The 20097-nt window shown below is 45.1% G+C and overlaps 2 protein-coding genes across 3 annotated transcripts in view; both read left to right on the top strand.

Moving 5' to 3' along the window:
- The window catches only part of RASSF7 (Ras association domain family member 7), a 233852-nt gene that overhangs the window by 10425 nt on the left and 203330 nt on the right, over window positions 1-20097 (top strand). The window lies entirely within an intron of this gene.
- LOC128936832 (uncharacterized) overlaps window positions 1-20097 on the top strand; it is a 73650-nt gene that overhangs the window by 33710 nt on the left and 19843 nt on the right. For both annotated transcript variants that reach the window (XM_054276067.1, XM_054276068.1), the window contains exons 3-7: window positions 11434-11714; window positions 16760-16833; window positions 17347-17432; window positions 18280-18319; window positions 19050-19130. In XM_054276067.1, coding sequence (XP_054132042.1) covers window positions 16768-16833; window positions 17347-17432; window positions 18280-18319; window positions 19050-19130 — 273 coding nt within the window. In that variant the 5' untranslated portion in view covers window positions 11434-11714; window positions 16760-16767. The remainder of the gene's footprint in view (window positions 1-11433; window positions 11715-16759; window positions 16834-17346; window positions 17433-18279; window positions 18320-19049; window positions 19131-20097) is intronic.

The raw sequence follows: 20097 nt of genomic DNA, 5'->3' as shown, positions 1-20097 counted from the left end.
TCCGTGTGGATGCCCGGCTGAAGAGGCACGCCAGAGCAGGGGGAGTAAGGGGAGCTGCTCCGTACCGCTCTGGAAGTGGTGAAGAATTACGAAGAAGAAGATGACGTGCAGGCATACGTGAACACTTTGCTTTCCTTTTGTTAGACTTCTTTTTTTTTCCGTGCGGTTTTCTTTTCTTTTCTTTCTTTTTTTTTTTTTTTTTTTTTTTTTGAACTTCCAGCAAATGGTATTTGCTGATGATTTGAGCTTAAGGCATTTGCAGCCAAGAATCTTCTGAATATCTGAATATGCAGATACCCCCAGTTTGCTTTTAGGAAGCACAGTAATTGCCACGTGATTAATACGAAGCTGGAAAACCCCTCTGACATGGAAGTACGTTTTATTTACTCTCTTTAAGCAAAGTTTTTTTTCTCTCACTATCCTCTCTCCTCATCTTCATCCTTTAACCCCCCACCCTGATGCCAAAGCAGGCTGTGTGTCCTTGTGACAGGAGGTGTAAAAGCACATCTCCCTTACATTGTGCCCTCCTCTTCCCTGTGCTCTTTATCCAACAAGCAGGTATTAGGGAGTAAACTTGTTTAGGTTGTTTGGGTTTCTTTCCTGAGACACCACCCACCTGTCCAGGCCCCCACAAGGCTATGGGTATTGTTTTCCCTTTTCCTTCCCTTCTGCTTGACGTCTTGGCCATCGGGGTTTACCGGAATAAGTTTGTCAGTGAGAAATTCTATAAAAAGCTTCCTTTATTTAGACACCAACCCACTAATGACATCATGAGGGCATGGTCTTCCAAGTTCCTCCAGGCTGAGCAGACAGAGGGAGGTGGTGGCTGTGAATCTGAGCCCTGCCCCTTTCCCAGTACAGTCCTGTCGTTGTGTTCAGTGCCTGTCCCTCAAAATAAGCCCAATCTTCCTCCTTCTTTGGGGACACGGCAGGGAGGCCCCCCCAGCACACTGATGCATATTTAGCAAATGTTTTAGCAGTAGAATATAGCTGTGGTGGTCTGTCTTCCTACTCATCACTTCCAGGTTAGTCCTTTGCAGTGCTCTTTGGTGGGTATTCACCTTGACTTCTCAGGGAAGCAGGAGGCTTGCACACTCAATCTCTTTGATGCTACCAAATTTTGCATCAGGCCAGTTTCAAGTAACTTTACCAGGGAAGCAGGTGAAGTGAAGTTAAAAAAGCCTGCATGGACAGGCAGAAAGCAGTGGGAATGGGCACATATAAGATCTACTGCTTGTTTTATGGTGGAGGAAAAGAGGCATTGAGTGGGGGGCAGCAGAGCAGAAGTTGGCCACCAAAGTAATACACTGTCAAAATTAATTTGTGAGTGATTTCTTTTAAAAGTATTGGTTTGAGTATTTCTGAGTGGTGGAAAGGTGTATATTTGTTAAGGGTTAAAAAGTAGTGAGTGTGATCTGGGCAAGGTTTGTGGACCTTCTGGAAAAGTTATTCCTGGGTTTCATTTACGTCTTTGGAGAAGAAAGTGTGCTATGGTGTGCTAAGCTTCCCCTTGTATGTGCTCAGTTTGTTCAAATGTTATCACAGGTGCTTTCTTACTGGCCTGCAGTAACTCCTGTGTGATTTTTTATGTGATCAATAAACCAGAGCTTATTTAATCAATGGAAAGTCTGTGCTGAGAGAGTTTAACTGACTTCCTTGATTCTGCTCATCTTACTGTTGAAGTAAGCCCTAAGGCTGACATACATCATGGCTATTGCTCTTTAGATCTGGGAGACTTTGAGCAGTAGACTTACTAATTCAGTGTATCCATAATGCAGATTTTTCCAGTCCTGTCTAGAATTTGGGTTAGATGAGCAGCAGTTTCCAGCTCTGTGCTGATACCTGCTCTGCACTGCTGCTCCACTTATTCTTCCCATATTGACCTTCTTGATACTCTGAAGTAATAAAATCTCAAAATAATCCATATTGCACAAATACTCTGCAACATTGTATGAGTGGCCAAAATACTTTGTTCTCTTTAGAAAATTATTTTCCAAAGTTAGGTGATATTAAAAGAAAATACAAATTTGCAGGTGCCAGTTTCTGAGAGTGTTTCAATCTGGTAGCACAGAAAAGTGGGATCTTTGGGGATGCTTTCCTGGGGTCTCCTGTTGTGGTCTCTGGCAAAAAAAAAAAAAAAACAAACGAAAAAATCCAGTGTCCAAAATACAACCTTAATTAAAAAACAAATATGTTTTTACCACTGGGAAGTGACATCTGATAATGTTTTCTCTAAAGATAGTGTGTGGAGATTGGGTATTTTTAGCTGTGGCTATTCTCAAGTTGTTGTTTTGTAACCTTCTTCTAATAGTACATTTCTTTAACACTTTCCTTAGAGTTTTTTTAGAAGCTTTTTCAGACAAAGATGGGGGAGAAGAAAAGGGAGCAGCAGCCCATTGGGAGGAGAACTATGGAAATCTGTGTTCTGATGGATATTGGTGCCTAGGAGGGGTGCAGTGTTAGAGTTGGGTGTACCTTGTGAAGGACCTTTCCCAGGTCAGAGAGATGGCTTGGGATTCAGCTTTCCCTCTGGCTGTAGCAGCTGTCTGATTGACACTGCCTCTTCATAAAAGCAGTTGAAAACAGGATCAAGGTTTAAATAGCTGAAAGAGGAAATCTTGGATAGAGGAATGATGTGCAGATAGAGATGCTATAGTGCAGGAATCCCATGGAAGGGCAGGTGTAAGAGATGGCAGCTTAAATTTCAAGTCTTTATGGTTTGGGGTTTTGGGGTGTGGCTGACTGTCTGGAGTCTCTTGGGATTTACCTGCAAATGTTGCTTTTGAGATAAGAGAGCCAGTAAATTCCCATGTGAAACCTAAAGTTCTTCATCATCCAGCAGCTGCTGGGCTTCTCCTCACCTCTTGCTGACAGACTGAAAAGGAAGCACAGATCTTGAGGGACCAGTGAGCTGATCCTGGTTTTTTGTGAACATCAAAGGTGCTGTGAAAAAAGTTTCTCAAAGAGAGGTGATATGAAAGATAGGAGAGAAGCATTTTCAGGTTGGGTTGCTGGCATTGTCTGTGTCTCAGTAGCTACCCATGGAAATGGTCTGGCTCTCCAAAGGGAACAGCAGTTATGTGTTTCCCCAGGCTTGACTCTGGTGGAATTGTGGGAAGAAAGCATTAAAGCTGATGGTAAATAATAAACACATGTAAAAGCAAGCTGAAGGAAGGGCAGGCAAGAGTGGTCTGGCTATGCTGCATCTGTGGTGTGCTGCTCCATCTCAGAGGGCATCAGGAAACTTCTCCAGGAAGAACCTGATGGTGGGGCTGGAGAGGTGTCTGGCTGAAGGGACGGGGAAGCTGTTTAAGTGGTTGTTTACTTGTTTATATAATATTTTTTTTCAGAACCCAGATCAGTGATCAGTGGTTTCTGCTAATTGCTAATAAATTAAATGAGCTGAGGCTGTTTTGCTTTCTAGCAAGTCCTTTTATGCTGTGGTGCCTTTTTAATGACCAGAGGCACAGTCAGAAATGACAACCTAGTCTACTGGAGGTGTTAGGACCACATGCCCAGCCTTGGGTCAGGAAAAAGAAAAAGGTTGCTGCTCCCCAAAATACCGAGCCCACATCCTGGGCCACTGGCTGGGGAGAGTGGGCTGTGTGGTGTGGTGTGGGATGCCTGCAGGTCCCACACTCTCTGGGGCTGGGCAGGGCTTGCTTCAAAGAGGTTATGGATCATTCAGCATCAGAAGCATGCCAAAGTGGTTCCTTTCTGCACCACTCTCCCTGCCCCCATGTTCTTGGACCGAGAAATTACTTACTTATTTTGAAGCTGATATTTTTGAAATCTATCTTCAGCATAGTCCTATGCCAAAATGAAGGCCAGAGTTAAGGCCTCCTGGGAGCTTACATAAGGAGATGGTGCAGGGCTGGTGCTGAGCTCCTGTAGGTGCTGGTTGTGCGTTTTCCCTTACATCAAATTTGGGACACAAAGTGGTTGTCTGGGTAATCCTTTCAGTGCAGGGAGCCCTGCCTGTGGATGAAAGCTGTTTGGGCTTGGCATTGGCAGTCACGGGCAGGTTTCAGTCATGAGTCTGCAATGTGTCAGCTTGGGTGGCCAGAGTTGAGGATTTCATATCCTGAATAATACTTGGACTTTTGGTGCCCTTCTTGGGTTTAGGACCTGACATTTGATACTCTGGTTGCCTAAAAAAAGATAAATTAAATATAAAGAGTGACTGAGTAGTGCTTTTTTGGGAACTGTAATCTTGGTGCCCTGTTTTCATGTCACACCTGGGTTTAATTCATCATAACTCATTAGCAGAAGTGCCACAGGCTTAGTGCCTGGTGTGAGAATGTTTCCTTTGGTTACAGGAGCAGCACCAGCAAGAGTGGAAGCTTCATCTGTGTCGTGTGGGGATGAAACACGGTGATAAGGGATCTGGCAGGAAGGAAGTGCAGTGTGTGGTGAGAAGAGCAGGTTCTCAAAGGAGCGTATTTAGATTACAGCGGATACTCGGGGTGGACACAGTGTCTTCTGGGGATGGTTTGTAGCTGGAGAACAGGGGCAGCCACCTGAAGTAGTGCAAAAGGGGTTCCATCTCCTTCAAGCCATGCTGCTGGAACATCATCTTCTCCACAGGACCTGTAAGGGGATGGAGGAGGTGCTGGATGGAGCTGGGAAGGGCAGCATCAGGCTGTGCCCAGTCTGGGCTGGATTTACTGGGTGGGCTCCTAAGGGCCTCTGTCTCAAATCACCCCCTGCTGCTTTTTGTTGGGAGTGAGCTGTTACTCTACTAAAACCCTTCTGAAACAAGGGGAGGCAGAAACAATCTGGGAAAGCAAATATTTTCTGATAACAGTGAGCAACAAGCTTTTGTTTGCTGTCAATGGAAGGAAGTGGGAGAAACATGTAGTAGCTATAACACAGCACAGGCTTTACTGCTGGAAAAGAGATTTAGTGCACAGATTTCTTTAGCAGGGGAGATAGCCTTGAGGAAGGGCTGCTTAGAGTGAGTGGGAAAGGCATGACTTTTGTTTTGCTGCAGCAGTGCATCTGTGTGAAGCAGATGCTAAAGGAAGGTCTGTGGCCAAGATGAAAATCTAGGTCCAAGCTTTCATGTGAAGCGGGAAACAGGCAGATGGAGTCCTTCATTTGTATTCAGCCAGGTCAAGATTGAAGCAACTGCGCTTTAAATTAAAGGGAGGCCCCTGTACTCAACTGGCAGTGATGATAAAGTGTGAACCAGCTCTGATCTCTGTTCTCTGGAAAGATCCTTCCTGCTGAAGAACTTGATACTTTGTTTAATAAAAAGGCAGAAGCTCCCATGCAATTTTAGATTTGAAGTCTTATCTGAAGGCCTGCAGGCATGTTCTAACCCAAGTAGGCATTTTATACTTTGTGTTGGACCCATTTTTTACATTAGGGAAAAAAAGTTTCTTTCTTATCAAAGGGCACTTCACTGCCCTTAGATGCTTATTTATTTGCAATTTCCCTTTTCCAAGCTTTCTTGCACAGTGCAGAGTCCAGCTGCCCTTTAGTAGGATGCATTGTGGTCTCCCAGGTTTTGATCTTGGAACAGGAAGATTCATTTCCCAAGCTGAGGAAATCATCATCCTGCTTGCAAATGCCTTTTGTAGCAGGCAACTGAATTTTTGTGTGTATAAGTGAACTGTTTAAAGTGAAATGTGTAGTTGTTGCTTTGTGGGGTAAATGTTAAAGCATTTTAAGGTAAATGCACCTTTCAAGGTCAAAGTAACTTTTTTTTTTTCCTTCGGCTGAGAAGAAAAAATGTTTTCAGCTAAGTAGAGCTGCATCTTGAATTGCAGGTGATACTTGAGTTGTGTTTGTTTGTTTGTTTCCTGGAGAAAATAGCATCTGCTGCTGCTTTTCTGGACAGCCTTGCATGGGCCTCCATCACACCAAATGCTTGTCTTTATATCATGGCCACAAGCTCTCATGTACTTCTTCATAAACTTCTCTCTCTGCTTTTTTAAACTTTCCTCTCTGCTTTTTATCTCATCCAAGGAAAGGTTTTGTGAGTTTTTTAGTTCTTCCATTCAGACTGTTACTCCCTTCATGCAAGCTCTGGCTTTCACTGGAAAAACTTTTCTCAAGTATTTCTGTCAATGGACTTGAGCCTGCTCTGATCCCCTCTGACTTGCTTTTATCCCACTTCCATTGCTCGCCATTATTCACAGCAGAAGTGCTGAGGATGTGCAAAAAAGGAAATGTTGGTAATAGATCCGCTGTGGTTCTGAGCTCGGGCCTTTCTGAAATTCTTTGTGTTGCTTCCTCAAGCATGTTTGGTCAAAGGTGCTGAATGCCTCTGAAAACCTAGAAATGGAAAGGTGCCATCTGGTTTGATGTCTGTCCATGTCACCTGGCTCCCTCAGTTGTACATCCCCTTGGATCCTGGGCTCCAGGTGGCAGGCATCCAGCACCAACCCACCTGGTGTTATTCCACCCTGGGCATTATTTCATTGTACTTATAACTTAAATACAGAAACTGCTAGTGAAATAATATGGCTTGCTCCAAAATGTTGGTACTATTTAATTTTTCCTGTCTGGAAAGCAGTGTCTGTCTGTGGCAGGTTTAGTTTTATATCAACCACAGTAAAATGCTAACACCCAAATACACAGCAAATTGTGAGATGGGTTTTGAAGCCCTGACCAAATGGGACAGATGTTGATTTCAACACTGTTCAAAATCACAAGAATCCTTGAGTTATTTTCATATTAACTCCTAATCTGAAAAGCTGCTTTTAACAGGGTATCCTACATGGCCATTGTTGTTTCATAAGCTAAAGTATTACCTCTGCTTTACCTCTTTACCTATGGTTGGATTCTATAAACATGTTTTCCACTTAGAGAAGAGGGGAGGACTTCTTGTGTGGACAATGCCCTCAAAGGGAGGCAACCACTATGAGGAGGGGTAACTGATAATAACAGATCTGGATCAGGCTTATGTACTTAGCAATTTCTTTGCTTCATTCTTCATTGGTAGTCAGGCTTTCCATGTCTCTCAGGTGGGAGCTGGGGGAGTGAAGTCCCTCCCAATGTAAGCAAAGAGCCACATTCAAGGCCATCTGGTGAAGCTGAATAAGCACAAGTCTATGGGGCCTGATGGGATGCATTCCAGGGTTCTGAGGGAACTGGGTGATGTGGTTGGCAAGTCATTTTCCATCATGTTTGAAAATTCACAGTGGTCAGATGAAATCACTGATTGATGACTGGAACAAAGGGAAGCATCACATCTGTTTTTAAGAAGGGTAGAAAGGGGGACCCTGGTTACAGATCAGTGGGCCTCACCTCTGTGGCTGGGAAGATCATGGAGCAGATCCTCATGGAGGCAGTGCTAAGGCACGTGCAAAAACGAGGAGGTGATCTCACAGCCAGCACAGCTTCACTGTGGGCACATTGTGCCTGACCAACGTGGTGGCATTCTCTGGTGGAGTGACTGCAGCACTCAGCAAGGGAAGAAATCCAACTGGTGTCATCTACCCACAGATCTGTAAGGCCTTGGACTTGATCTCATATGACACCCTCTTCTCTAAAGTGGAGTGATAGCGATTTGAGGGGTGGACTGCTGGGTAGAAAAGAAATTGGCTGGCTGGAGGTAGTCAGAGAGTTGTGGCCAGTGACAAGTGGTGTCCCTCAGGGTTCTGTCTTGGAGCTGGCTCTTCATGAGCCAGCAGTGTATGCTCATAGACCAGAAAGCCAAAGCATCCTGGGCTGCATCCAGAGCAGGATGAGGGAGGGGGTTCTCCTTCTTTACTCTGCCTTGGAGTTCTGTGTCCAGCTCTGGAGTTGTCAGCATGAAAAAGTCATGGACCTGTTAGAGTAGGTACAGAGAAGGGCACAGAGATGATCAGAGGTCTGGAGTACCTTTCCTGTGAGAACAGGTAGAGAGCCCAGAAAAGAGAAGGTTTCAGGGACACCTTAGGGGACCTTCTAATACTGAAAGAGGGCTTAGAAAAAAAGAGGGAGAGTGACTTTTTACACAGGCACATATGGATAGGACAAGGGTGAATGATTTCCAGCTAAAAGAAGAGAGATTAAATGTTAGGAAGAAATTCCTTACTCAGGGGATGGTGAGGCACTGGAACAGGTTGCCCAGAAAGTTTGTGGATGCCCTATCCCTGGAAGCATTCAAGGCCAGGCCAGATGGGGCCCTAAGCAACCTGGTCTAGTGAATGGCACCCTGTCCTTAGCATGGGGATTGGGAATTAAACAATCTCCAGGGTCCCTTCCAACCCACACCATTTTATGATTCTATGATTTTTAATAAAATGTTGTGTTTGCACACACATGCACAAAAAAAAAATCCTGTATTTCTTAGGCTGGGGTGATTTTAGGAGTTAACAACAAGCACAACAAGCAGAAAGAAACAGAAGAGTTATGTTGTGATTAAAAAGATTCCTTTCATGGAACTTAAAAAATAATGTATTCTAATGCTGTCCTGCATATAGTTCCAGGGCTGCTAAAAAAAGCTTTGGGAGACGTTTTCTCAGTACTTTCCGGTGTTGGATCAAGTACTTCTTGTTTCCCTCAAGTTTTCTGTTACTGGATTTGCTTGCATGGGGCTTTGATAGAAGAAAACAAGTTAACAAAAGCTCGTGCATTAGCATCTGGAGATGCTGTTTGAAGGTAATGTAAGTCCAGGATACTGCCAGTAAAATGGTCAGGGAGTGTCCTCTGCAGAGGCTGCCAAAGACAAAAAATTTCCTGCTAGGGCTCTGTATTTGGAGGCAGTGTGAGCTGATTAAACTCATTAAAGGGATTGAAGGAGTGAGGGTGGCTCCTAGGGGCTGGGCATTAGTTGGGGTCAGGCTAATGGCTGAAGAATCCTCTCTCCTGAAAAAGAGGTGAAGCCAGAGGCTCTGGGAAGCAGTGTAAGACACACAGTGTCAGCCTAGGTCTCACTTCAACTCACCTTATGTATCTGCAGCATACAAGTAATTTGCCTCAATAATTATTTTGGACAAGTTTTTCACAGACAAGCTGCATCTTGTTAGTGGAGTTTTAACTTCCTACTTTTTTATTTCATTGGTTGCTGTACCAGCAACTTTATATAAGGGTACATTTGTTATTTCCTTGTATGTGTTTAAAAAAAGATGCTGCATGTCTGTGCCAAAGAGAGCACAGGGTGCTGGCAGCATGGTACCTTATGTTTGCATCCTTGTTCCTTTGGTTTTGGCTGGGGAGCATCACTAACTGCACAGTGCCCAGGGTGACATCCTGGGTACCAGCCAGGACACGTGTCCTCACCCTGCTGCTTCGGGCACATGTTGGGGGTAGGTGGCCTCTAGCTGACTGTGCCCTGCCATGCCAGAACCAGGGAAAGTTTGAAATAGCAAAAGGAGCCTTTAGCTTACCCAAAATTGCCAAGTATAGCTGAAGGCAAGAATGACAAGGGAAGAGTAGCGTGTCCTGTAGTGTTGCTACATGTACCATAAAGAATAAAATACAGTGTTTTAAGAGGAATGCATGTCCAAATGGAGAATGACCATCATTGTAGCTTCCTTTAGTTTATGGTTAAAGAAATGCAAACTGCTTTTCCAGTCTTAAGCAAACAGAAGAAGCCCGTTACTAAGCTCTGTGTTGATATAGTTCCCTTCCAGGTCAGTGCATCACCCGAAAAAGAGATTTATTTTTCCCCCTCTGGCTTTTTCTTTTTTTCCCTTTTTATAGACACTGGAATAAAAAAAAGGAGGGAATGCAGAGAGAAAATTAATCTTCAATTCATCAATTCCCAAAAGAAGCATGTGGACCTTTGCATTCTTCAGTCTGCTTATTTTTTTCAAATGAAAAATCATTTAAATAATGATGCTTTTAAAAATAACTCATACATCTTTGAATTTTGTGCAGTCCTTTGTCTGGATTTTATTTTTTTGGCTATTGTTGTCTCTAGAAGATGAGCTTACATTAAAAAGAGTTTAAAAAATACTTGGGTGCTCCTTTATTCCCTATGAGGTCTAAAAATAGAAGCTGACAAAGAATTGCTTATAGACTCACTGCTCTGTTCAGAGGGTTTAGTCTAAAGCTGCATCTTCTGACTTTGCAACAGCTGAGCTGTGCAGAAGCACCAAGGCTGGGCTCACTGAGCATAAGCAGGGAGGAGACCAAAGCTCTTTATCAGCCCTCCTGTTTATCTCCTCCCAGCTCCATCCTTGGGGAGAAGAGCGCCAAGGCACAGCACCAAAACGTGTGTGAGAATGAGAGCGGGGTGTAAGTACTGGGAGCAAAGGGAGAGGGATGGTGGGGAGAGGGTTAAGAGAGGTTTTATTTATTGCTAGTGCTGCTCATGTTGAGGGGGTGGGTAGCATATAGTTGCAGGCTTACATGGCTTTTTAGTTATTTCTATAACTAGAAGACTTGGCTAATTTATTTGGGTTTTTTGATATTGCTGTAGTCTAGCAGCAAAGTCTTGTCACCACAGCTTGCAATTGTGCTGTAAAAGCTTGGTGCAAACTGGGAGAACAAAGGCAAATATGTGTAATCTGCCTTGAATGTGTGTAAGACACATTATAATATACTAGGTGATAACATATAAAGTATAATCTGTGTAATGGATTGCTTGGTTATAATGGTGGCCACCTCTGAAAGGGTGTGAGGCCTTCTGCACTTTAGGGCCTCCAAGTCATTGTGTCTGAGTGCTGGAGAGGTGACAACAGGGAAAATCAGCACAGGACAGCTCAGGGTTGTGTGGAAAAGTCCATTTGCTGGTGTTTGTGAGGGGGATTGGAAGAGAGGTGGTGTTATTAAAGTGGCAGCTCATGGCAGAAGTGAGCTGTGCTTCCTCTGCCCAGTGCTTGCTGATTTCAAGCAGTGTGTCATGCATTGGGATGCTGTCTTGATTTCACACTTGTGGAATTACCGTGTTGCTTCTCTGAGTTTCTGAAGGTGAGAACTAAAAAGTTGATTTTTGTAAGTGATAGCTCTGTGTTGGGCTCTGCTGTCCTTTGGACTGTGTAGCTGTTTGGATGTATCGTGGCACAGCTGGTGCCAGCTCTTCTACCATGCAAGTCAGTCATGTGTCTTGGTCTTAACCTGACCCAAGGAAGGAATGGCCTGAACCCTCCATTGCAGCCCTTCTTGGGGGCAACATAACCTTAGATTAGCTGGAGTAGAATGTAATACTGTGCCTTTGGCTTGGATGGGGGGCATCCTCTGCCTGCTGAGCTACCAGTGCCACATGCCTGCTGGTATAAAGGTGTGCTGGGCTCTAAGACCGTCACAGGAAACCCTGGGACCTAACCTGGGTGGAAAATGGCAAGAAAAACCACAGCAGGGTTTTTTTGCAATGCATACAAGTGCAGTCTACTTTCTGCCATTGTATGCCCTGTAGTTGCAGCCTATTCCTTCCCCACCAGCTCCAAAGGAACCATCCTTTCCTCTGTGTTCAAAGACCCCTGTGTTGGTAAAGGATGGTGCCTTTGGTGTCCCAGAACTGGAAAACTGATCAATTTCTTATTTCCTTTGCAGTGAACCTGGGGGACGAGAGAGTGTGCATTGCCTCCTGCCTTGCCTCTTCTCCCAGCCACCTGTGGTGAGCTCTCACGTGGCAGCGGACGAGGGTGGAGATCAGCCACGTGAAGCTGGGGCCGTGGGGGTGAGCCAAAGGGCTTCTGACCCGTGGGCTGTGGCAACTGGGGGTCCTCACCACCCTGCAGCAGAGACCACTGCCTCCTGCCACGTAGATGCCTTCAGGGGAGTGGACAACTCCAGCTGAACTGATGAATCTTGGCACCTGATACAAGGCTCAGGTAAGGGCACATTGCTTGGAGCTGGGTTATGTTTTCATCCTGTCTTTTCCAATCTTATAAACTAGCTCTGGAGCAAATGAGAATCTCACTGAGGGCTGTCATGTACGGTGGTTACACGTGCTAGTAAATCAGCAGGATCTCATCTACAGTGGTGCTGGATGCTCTGGTTTGTTGGGGTAATTGCTGGTGGCACCAAAGTGAGTTGCAGTGGAGCTTCTCTCTTGGTGTTCCCACTACCTCTGCTGAGGGAGGTGACTCTGGTTTTATCCAGCCCAGCATCCAGTGCAGTTTCAGATACAGTGCAAGTTTACTAGGACAGGAGATCATTTGAACTTTCTGTAGCACATCTGTGATTCATCTAAAGTGATCTATGGGCAGTCATTTTCAAAGACCCCAAGACAGTTAAAACAAACCTTCCTGCAATTCAGCTGGCTTAGTGCTCCTTATGCTCTTAAAACAAACAAACAAAAAAGCTTGCTTGTGTTCTCCTGGGTCGTAGTCAAGGAAATAAATATGCAAACAGGATCTCCTGTATCTTGGTTCATCCTGCTGGATAGTAATTTCATTCCTGAAGCTGTAATTCACTTTGTGAGTGCAGGTCTTGATTTCCTTTCTGCTAGCAGGGATGTAATTGTGTGCCGGAATTGAGCTAAGGTCAGAGATGCACAGTCCAGTGAAGTGTTTTGAAGCTGGTGCTGGCCAGGATGTTTGCAGTCTGGGTTTGTTAATGAGAGAGAATCTGCAAAGGGGGATCAGCAGAAGCCCTTGATGCAAGTGCACTGAATGTGTTGTCTGTCTTGGAGTAGAAATTTACAGGTCTAGTAAAAAAATGCTGCAGCAGCTGCAACACTGGAGATGGGGATGCTTGTCTGTCTTGCACCATGGCCTCAGGAGCAGTTTGACTTCTGCCTGGGGCTGGTTCTCACAAAGCAAGAGCTCTGCCTGCAGTCAGCAGCACGTGGCCATCTCTTCCTCCTTGGCTTGTCACCTGATGGGCACACAGCCAGGCATGCCTGTGCCCACCTGTAAGAGCCCACAGCCCCTCTTGGGTGCCCTGGGGGGCTTTGAGGTTTCCTCAGGCTGTGGTGGAGCGGTCCCAAAGCCATGATCACTTTGGCTGTGCGTGGTAGGTGTGTGCAGTGGTGTAATGCTGTGGCTTTGCTTCTGAAAGGCTTTGGGCATGTGGGAAAAGAGCCTCTGATGACAGCTTCTCTTGGCCTGCAGCTGCTGGCTGTCCCCCCACGTTCCACCAGGCAGCCAGGATGGGCAGGTTGCTTCAAGCCCTTTGCCTGTGTGGTTTGAAGTGTGTCAAGGTGCCTGTTTCATGCACTCAGAAAGCCCTGATGGGGCTTACTCAACTTCTCACAGCTTGCTTTAGTTGCTTTCCCTGCATGGCCAGGTTTGTTCCAGGGCGTGCCAGTGTGTGAGTCACTGTTACAACTAGTAGAAGTTTACAAGTGAGTTGTAGCTTTCAAAGTGCTTTGCTGGGAGGTGGTGCAGACTACAGGTGTACCTTGTGAGGCTTTTGCCTCTTAGCAGATGTATAAGCATTTTCCCTTGCATAGATGTATATGCTTTTCCTTTAAAACTGTTCCCCTAAAGCAAAAATTGCAGGCTGGTACCATAGATGGCTAAAGACATAAAATGCTGTGTTTAAACGTGCTTTTAAAATAGAACATGAAACAGGAACGGTGACTTGTTGTGTTTCAGCAGTGTAGTGAGTAACCTTTTTTACCTTATTCCACAGCAGCAGTTTCACTCTGATAGAGGCCAGAGTGGTAGTGAAGTACAGGGTGTCAAAACTTGCCTTTTTTTGTTCTCCTAGCAGCAGTCTCTATATAAAGTTAAGTGTAGATAGTCAGAATGAGAGCACATACTCACCTAAACCCATTTCTGCTTTTTCAATGACCTTCCACCAAACAGAAACCAACTACAAACATGTAGCTTAATCTCAAATGGCTTGAGTAGATACTGTTCTACTGTACAAAAGATTTAAAATCTAGGTTCCAGAATATCGTCAAATCCAGGCTGAGACTGAGAACATGTTGCTATGCTGTGTTTCCTAAGAAGAGATTTTGCTGATATTTTCATTTCAAAAGCCCATCTGTCAAGCAGTGGCAGGGTGATTGCTGATGAATTGATAAGCGTGAGACACGGTGCTGTGGCTGGGGATGACAGGGGACGTGTGTGTGTCGTGGGCTGTGTCACAGGGAGCACTGCTGCTGGGCCATGGGAAATGCTCAGCTCTCCTGGGCAGTGAGCAGGGCTGCAGAGCTGGGCTGGTGGCTGCTGGACAGAGGTTCCCCTCTCCCAGCCAGGCTGGTCCTGGCGGGTGCAATCCCATGTGGGGCAATGGGAGCTTGGCAGATCTGACTGGAAAAATAGGGGACTTGTGGGAAAGGTAGAACAGTAAATCTGATTTATGGAGAACAATTTTAGCATGAAGTCTTAGATTTTTGATGCAGATACTTTCTTCTTGCTGCCAATATTTGAGATTCCAGCTGGTGAATTAATTCAAGGAAAGTTGCTTTCATTCAAAAATTGGTTATTTTATTTCAGGTTTGTTGATAGCTAATGTTTAATGTGGGTTGGCAGTAATGTGCATTTTCATTAAACATTTTTAGGCTTACTGTAGTTGGTAATAATTTTTACTTCCTTAAATCGTAGACTGGAAGCTGCAAGTGTTAGTGTGAGATGACAGATTGTGGATGTTTTCACATCATTCTTTTTAAAAGGAGCTAGTTCATAACTTTGTTTTGGGGTTGAATTTAAATGTGCATGGTTCATGGCTTTCTGTTGCTTATATCCTAGTTAACTATCTAATACCATTGTTGCATAGTTCACATTTTTGTACTATTCCTGTTCATAGCAGCTTCATCTTGTGTGTTTGTCATGGAAAAAAAAAACCTCTTTGCTAAGAAAATACAGTACTCTCAGGAGAAAATTGGGTGGCAGGGTTGAGAAAGTAATTTGAGTGATATATTAAAAAAAGAAGTATGCAGTCATATGTAGGTATATGAAGAAGCATGGCAGGTATAGTACAGCCTGTTCCTATTTATAGGAGGCCTGTTTACATCAAGTAAAAAAATTATGTGTTTCATCAAATCCTTCAGAAAATAAATCTCAGTAATTTCCATGTACACAAGGTGTCATTTCCCTCAAGCAAAGGCTGTATAACATCATGATGTCAGAGCTACTCTGGAGTTTGAGCACATGCAGAATTAAATAATAAACATACCCTATTCAATATCTGCTGGTACAGAGCTAAGCCATATTCTGTTCCCTCTCCAGAGCACTTTGCCAACCCCCTCGTTGAGCGCAGCGCCGTCTCTGTGCTCTCCAAGCAGCAGCACTGTGGTCACACCCCAAGGCTGCTGAAGCCTCTTGCCATCTCCAGCCTTCCCACTGCCATCAAGCATTTGCTTTGCTTTCAAGTTTTTTCCTAAATTTGGTCTTTTGCAGTTTTATAGAAAGAGAAAACAAATATGCATATTCCAGGAATGAGATTAAAAACTGGCTCCTTTGCAAAAGTCTGGTGTTTCTGGCTGCAGAGAGGCTTTTGCAGAGGTGAATGCCAAAATATTCTTGCTGTGTAAATCCTCCCGTGGTACCAAGCTGCTTTTCCTTTTTTATTCTCTTAGAGTGTGGTCAGAGATGTTCAGAATAGTTTTCACTTTGTAAGTGTTTTGAAAAATTGCCCATTTAATCTGACATACAGTTTATTTTTCCCTTGTATCCTGCAGAATATTTGTATTTTTAGCAGCATGTAAAAGACATCATTGGAATTTGTTGAAACAACAACAACAACAACAAAGTCAGAACTGGGGGAGTGAAATTGCTTATAAGTTTCACAGGAGATGTGAGAAGCAGGAGATGCAGAAGTATTAGGTGACATGGTGAGACAGTTACTCAGACCTTGCTACATTGGAAAATTAAGCTGTGATGAAAATGTACTGATCAAAGTTCACATTTGAAATAGGAGCTGCAGCTTGGAAAAATAAAAGAACGAAATACACTTGAATATTTCTGTCCTTGCGCTGTTTTGATTGTGGAGTCAGTAAGAGGGAAAGATACACCCAATCCTGGTATGAATTTGAAGAATTTGTATTTTTCCAGTGTCTGAATGGATGAGTGTGAAGTGGTGCCATGCCTGTGCTGCTGTCTGATAGCAGGTCATGAAAGAGCCCTGATTATATAACCCCCTTCCCCTGGGGGTTTTGTATGCCTACATTTTCTCCTTGGTGTGTCAGTTCCACCTTTGGTGAATGAGGAACTAGTTATGGCTTGACAGGGAGGGTGCTTCTTTGGGCTTGCACAGGACAACTCTCAAGTTGTGTTTGATGTGGGAGCTTCCCTTGCTCATAGGTATGTGAATGGGATGGAGCAGAGCAGTGGGCACAGACCCCTGGGACCTGGACTGGGTCTTGCTTAGACCAAGACTGGTCCTTCCAGCATAGGTGGGGACATCTTGCTGCGGAGTTGTTTTCTTTTGGAGTTGTATACAGAAGGTAATCATCTAGAGGCCAATTGTCCCACGCACACTTCAGTAGGCAAAAACTTTTTTCAATTTCTTCTTTGAAGTTAAATCTGCCTCTGGATGCCCCTACAGGGCATCTCCTGGCTTCCCACCCAGAGGCAGTGGTTTGCTGTCGTGCACGTGGGTGCTGTGCCAAGCAGCGCCCGGCTGGCGCCTGTGCTGTGCTGGGCCAGCGCTCTGTGGCTGCCTTGCGTGTCTCCATTTAAAAGCCACGTCTTCCACACTGCCATGTGTGTGCCTGGGAACAAAGGCAAGCCCCCCTTGCTCGGGCTGGGCTGTCCCAGTGCAGGGAGCAGGGAGCTGGCAGTCCTGCTGTGTGCAGGCAAGCTCCACAAACTCTGTGCAGCACTGTGCAACCTCAGCCTAATTTTAGCTGTGGGATATGGCTGGAAGCTAAAATTGTCAGCAAACGTTTTTTGTATTAGCACTTTCCTAAAATATTTCACATGCTGTGTACACATTTACTTATCTCCTTTCCCCTCCCTCCTGCTTTTTTTTTCCCTTACAGCTTCTGATATGAAGAAGGATATAGAGTCTTTAATAGCCCAGGAAAAAGCAGAAATCGTCGCCAAGTATGAGAAGGTACCACCTCGTGCCCCTCCCCAGCATGCTGGCTGGGGCTGAAGCTGTTTAATCTATTAGGAATGCATCAAATAAGAACTTTTGCCTCCCTGCAGGCATCATCCCAGTAACCCTCATGCCATTAGGCTTCATGCCAGCTCTCCCTTCCTATACATCCCCTCTCACTACATCCCTGGAGTTTACTGAGGGTCCCATGTGTGCTCAGCATAGATACTGAAAGGTGCTTCAATGCTCCCTTAACACTAGGATGGCTTATGCCCAACAACACTGTTTTTTCTGATGTACAGCTTTTCCCAGCCTCTAGCAGAGGCACACATGGAATGCTGGATAGGCTGAACTTGGCATTTTTCTCTGCCTTGAATTTGGCTCTTTAGTGCAGGTTTTGCTCTCCTGGTTCTGTGCCTTTTATCATTCAGGAGAGAGGGATGTAGCATACAGGCTTTGGGGGCAGGATGCAGGCACTGGGGCATTCCTGGTGCTGGGACAGCTCACAGGTGTCCTTTCTGCTTTCAGGGCAGACAGGAAGGAGCTCAGATTGACCAATGGGAAGATGCCGATTTCACTCTCTACAAAGTTACAGACCGGTTTGGATTCCTGCAGTAAGTGCTCCTGCCCTCTCCCTTCCTCTCTGACCTCTGTGTGTGTGGGGACCATCCTTCTGCACTGAGCATGACTGGCCCAGCATCTCTCCCATAAGCTGCTCTGTGGCTTGGCTTGATCAATCCCAAATGCAGGAGGAAAGACTAAATGGGCCTCCTTCCTCAACTGTGCATGTGCAGACACTGATGCTTTGCATCTGCTGCAAGACAAGGCTCAGAAATGGCTTCCTCCCACAAACCTGGCGTTAGAAGGTGCAGGCTGGTGTTCCTGTGCCTCTGTGTGTGCCACAGAGATAGAGACCCTTGTGTTTGCACCTGATGATTCAGGGAGGAATAGGAAGAGACCAGAAAAGATAGCTGATCATCTTTGGTTCCCTTAGGAAACCTTTCCTTTAGAAATCTCCATTGTAACTAAGGCACACATGAATTACATACCCTGTGCCTGGGAAAAATGCTTAAAAATAACTATTTTTATTCTGATGCTTAACAGAAGTTACAATAGTAGGTGTTCTGTGTGTAGGAGGGAGGTTTTAAGCAATTGCTGTCTAGAAATTCTGCTTCCCCACCCTTTAAATTGCTGATCATGTGTGTATTGAAGAGGAGATATGTGCCCAGGATTTCTAGTTATGTCCAATGCTCGATTACCCCCTAGAGCTCCTGTTGGGTGGTGGGATTTTGGATGATGCTTCCCCTGCCTCTTTCATACTGGGGACAGCTGTAGGAAGGGCACAAAGTCCCCAGGACATACCCCCTCAAGTGTCTGAGGTGGTCCATGAGCTGCAGCAGCCTGTGTGCCCCCACACCCTTGCTTGCCCATGGAGTAACCAGTGACCCCTTGCTTTTCCAGCGAGCAGGAGCTGCCAACCCGCACCGCCTTGGAGGAGAAGGTGAGAGCTGCCAGCTCTGTCTTCATGGATGTGGCATCCTTTTCACACCAGCTGGGGAGGGAATGTTTTTTGAGGAAACAAGTGAGCAAGTAAGAGCAAAGCAGGCAGCCAGCACCCACTGGTCACTGCTGCTCGCCCAGAGGTGGGGACCCTGCACGATGCCCAGCTGTTGGAGCTTTTATTTTGCTTGGTCAGACAATTTTCCTCCTCCACATGGCACTGAAAAAGCACCTTTTAAAGCAGTATTGGGATTTTGCCTCTGCTTTGGCACAGTGCTCAGGAGCTGTGGCTCGTAAAGGGGACTGCATGTGCAAGGGAAGATGGTGGAAGTTGTAGGTAACCATCACTTCCATCCTCATCTCCCCTGAGAGGTGAGCATGTCCTCTGGTAGAACCCTGCTAAGTGGGACTGAATCACATTTCTTCTGATCTGATACAGTGATAGGATTTCAGTCTAGCTGGACCTGCAAAGATTTATATTGTCAGGAAATACTCCTGGGAATGCTTTCTCTATGTTAAGCCTCTGTGTCTTGTCATTTTCACCAATGCTGCTTTTAATTACCAGGTGCTGAAATTACCAGTTTCTGCACGCACCTGTAGATTATTCCCATCCCTGATGTGAGGTCTTTGCATAGAAGTTTAAACCTAAGAGGATGAAGTTTTGTGTTTTCAAGAGGCATCTCCTGGGGATTTTTTTCCTTAAATTTGTCTTTTCTTCTCCCTTGTGCCAGCAAAAACAGCAGGAAATAGAACGTGTGGACAAGTGGCTTAAGATGCTGAAGAAGTGGGGCAAATACAGAAATAGTGACAAGGTAAGGAGGAAAAGAGTGTATGTCTGGAAGGGTGGGTGTGATGGATCCTTATGATGAGTCAGGCTTTCAAAAAGTTGACAGAAAAACCAGAGATCTCTGGAGTATTGCCTGATTCTACTTGTTATCTTTAATATTTTAAAGCTTTCCTAGAAATTTCTGGGTTACCAGTTGAGGTAAAAGTCCTGTTCTGACTTACATGGCTTTAAAAAGGTTTTCCTAAATGCTGATGCCATTTTTGCACTTGCACCTGTGCAAGCAGGAGCACAGCAAGGATGCTCGTGTGCCCAGCTGGCTCCCTGCCCGGTGAGAGCAGAGGGCAGTGCACACCAGCAGTTGCCTCTGTGTTTCCACCTCCTGGAAATGATGTGGGAGATGTGACTGATATAGCCCAGTTGATGTTCCTTGTACTTCTCCCTGGGGGAAGAATTATTTGTCTAGAACAATGCTTAGATTTTGTATTTTGCTCCTAGCTGTGCCTGTGAGAAGCCACTTAGGTTTCATATTGTGTACACCTGTCTGTGGAAATCAAGGAGGGAGACGCCAACATTATGTCTTGCTTTGGTGTTAAAATGAACTCTGCACCAAACACCACTTCAAAACTGAATTGTTTTTAATAAATAGTATCTGTTTTATGTTCCTCTTACAAACCTCTTGAAACAAAAAACCCTTTGAACCTAATGACAAGACCCTTGCTGGGTGAGGAGAGGAGTGTTGTGTCTGACCTGCTCTGCTTGCAGCACTCTGCACAGGAGAGGGATGAAGCCTGGCATTGCCTTGTTGCCGTGGCCTCTGAAGCCTTCGTGTTTAGCAGGAGTGGGGTGTTTGGCTGGACTGCTTCTAGCTCCTGTTGGGAGTCCTTAGGAGAAATTTGAGCTTGGTTAAAAAGGCTAAGTGGAAAGAAATACCTGAAGAATATTTGCATAGCTGTAGGGACAACATTGAGCGGAGCATAACCTCCTTGCTCAGC

Source organism: Melozone crissalis, unplaced genomic scaffold (assembly GCF_028551555.1).
Source record: "Melozone crissalis strain CALT ecotype California unplaced genomic scaffold, PUWL_Pcris_2 ptg000018l_1, whole genome shotgun sequence".
Classification (NCBI taxonomy): domain Eukaryota; kingdom Metazoa; phylum Chordata; class Aves; order Passeriformes; family Passerellidae; genus Melozone; species Melozone crissalis.
Note: the sequence above shows the minus strand (reverse complement) of the source record. Positions and strands in the feature narration are given on the sequence as shown.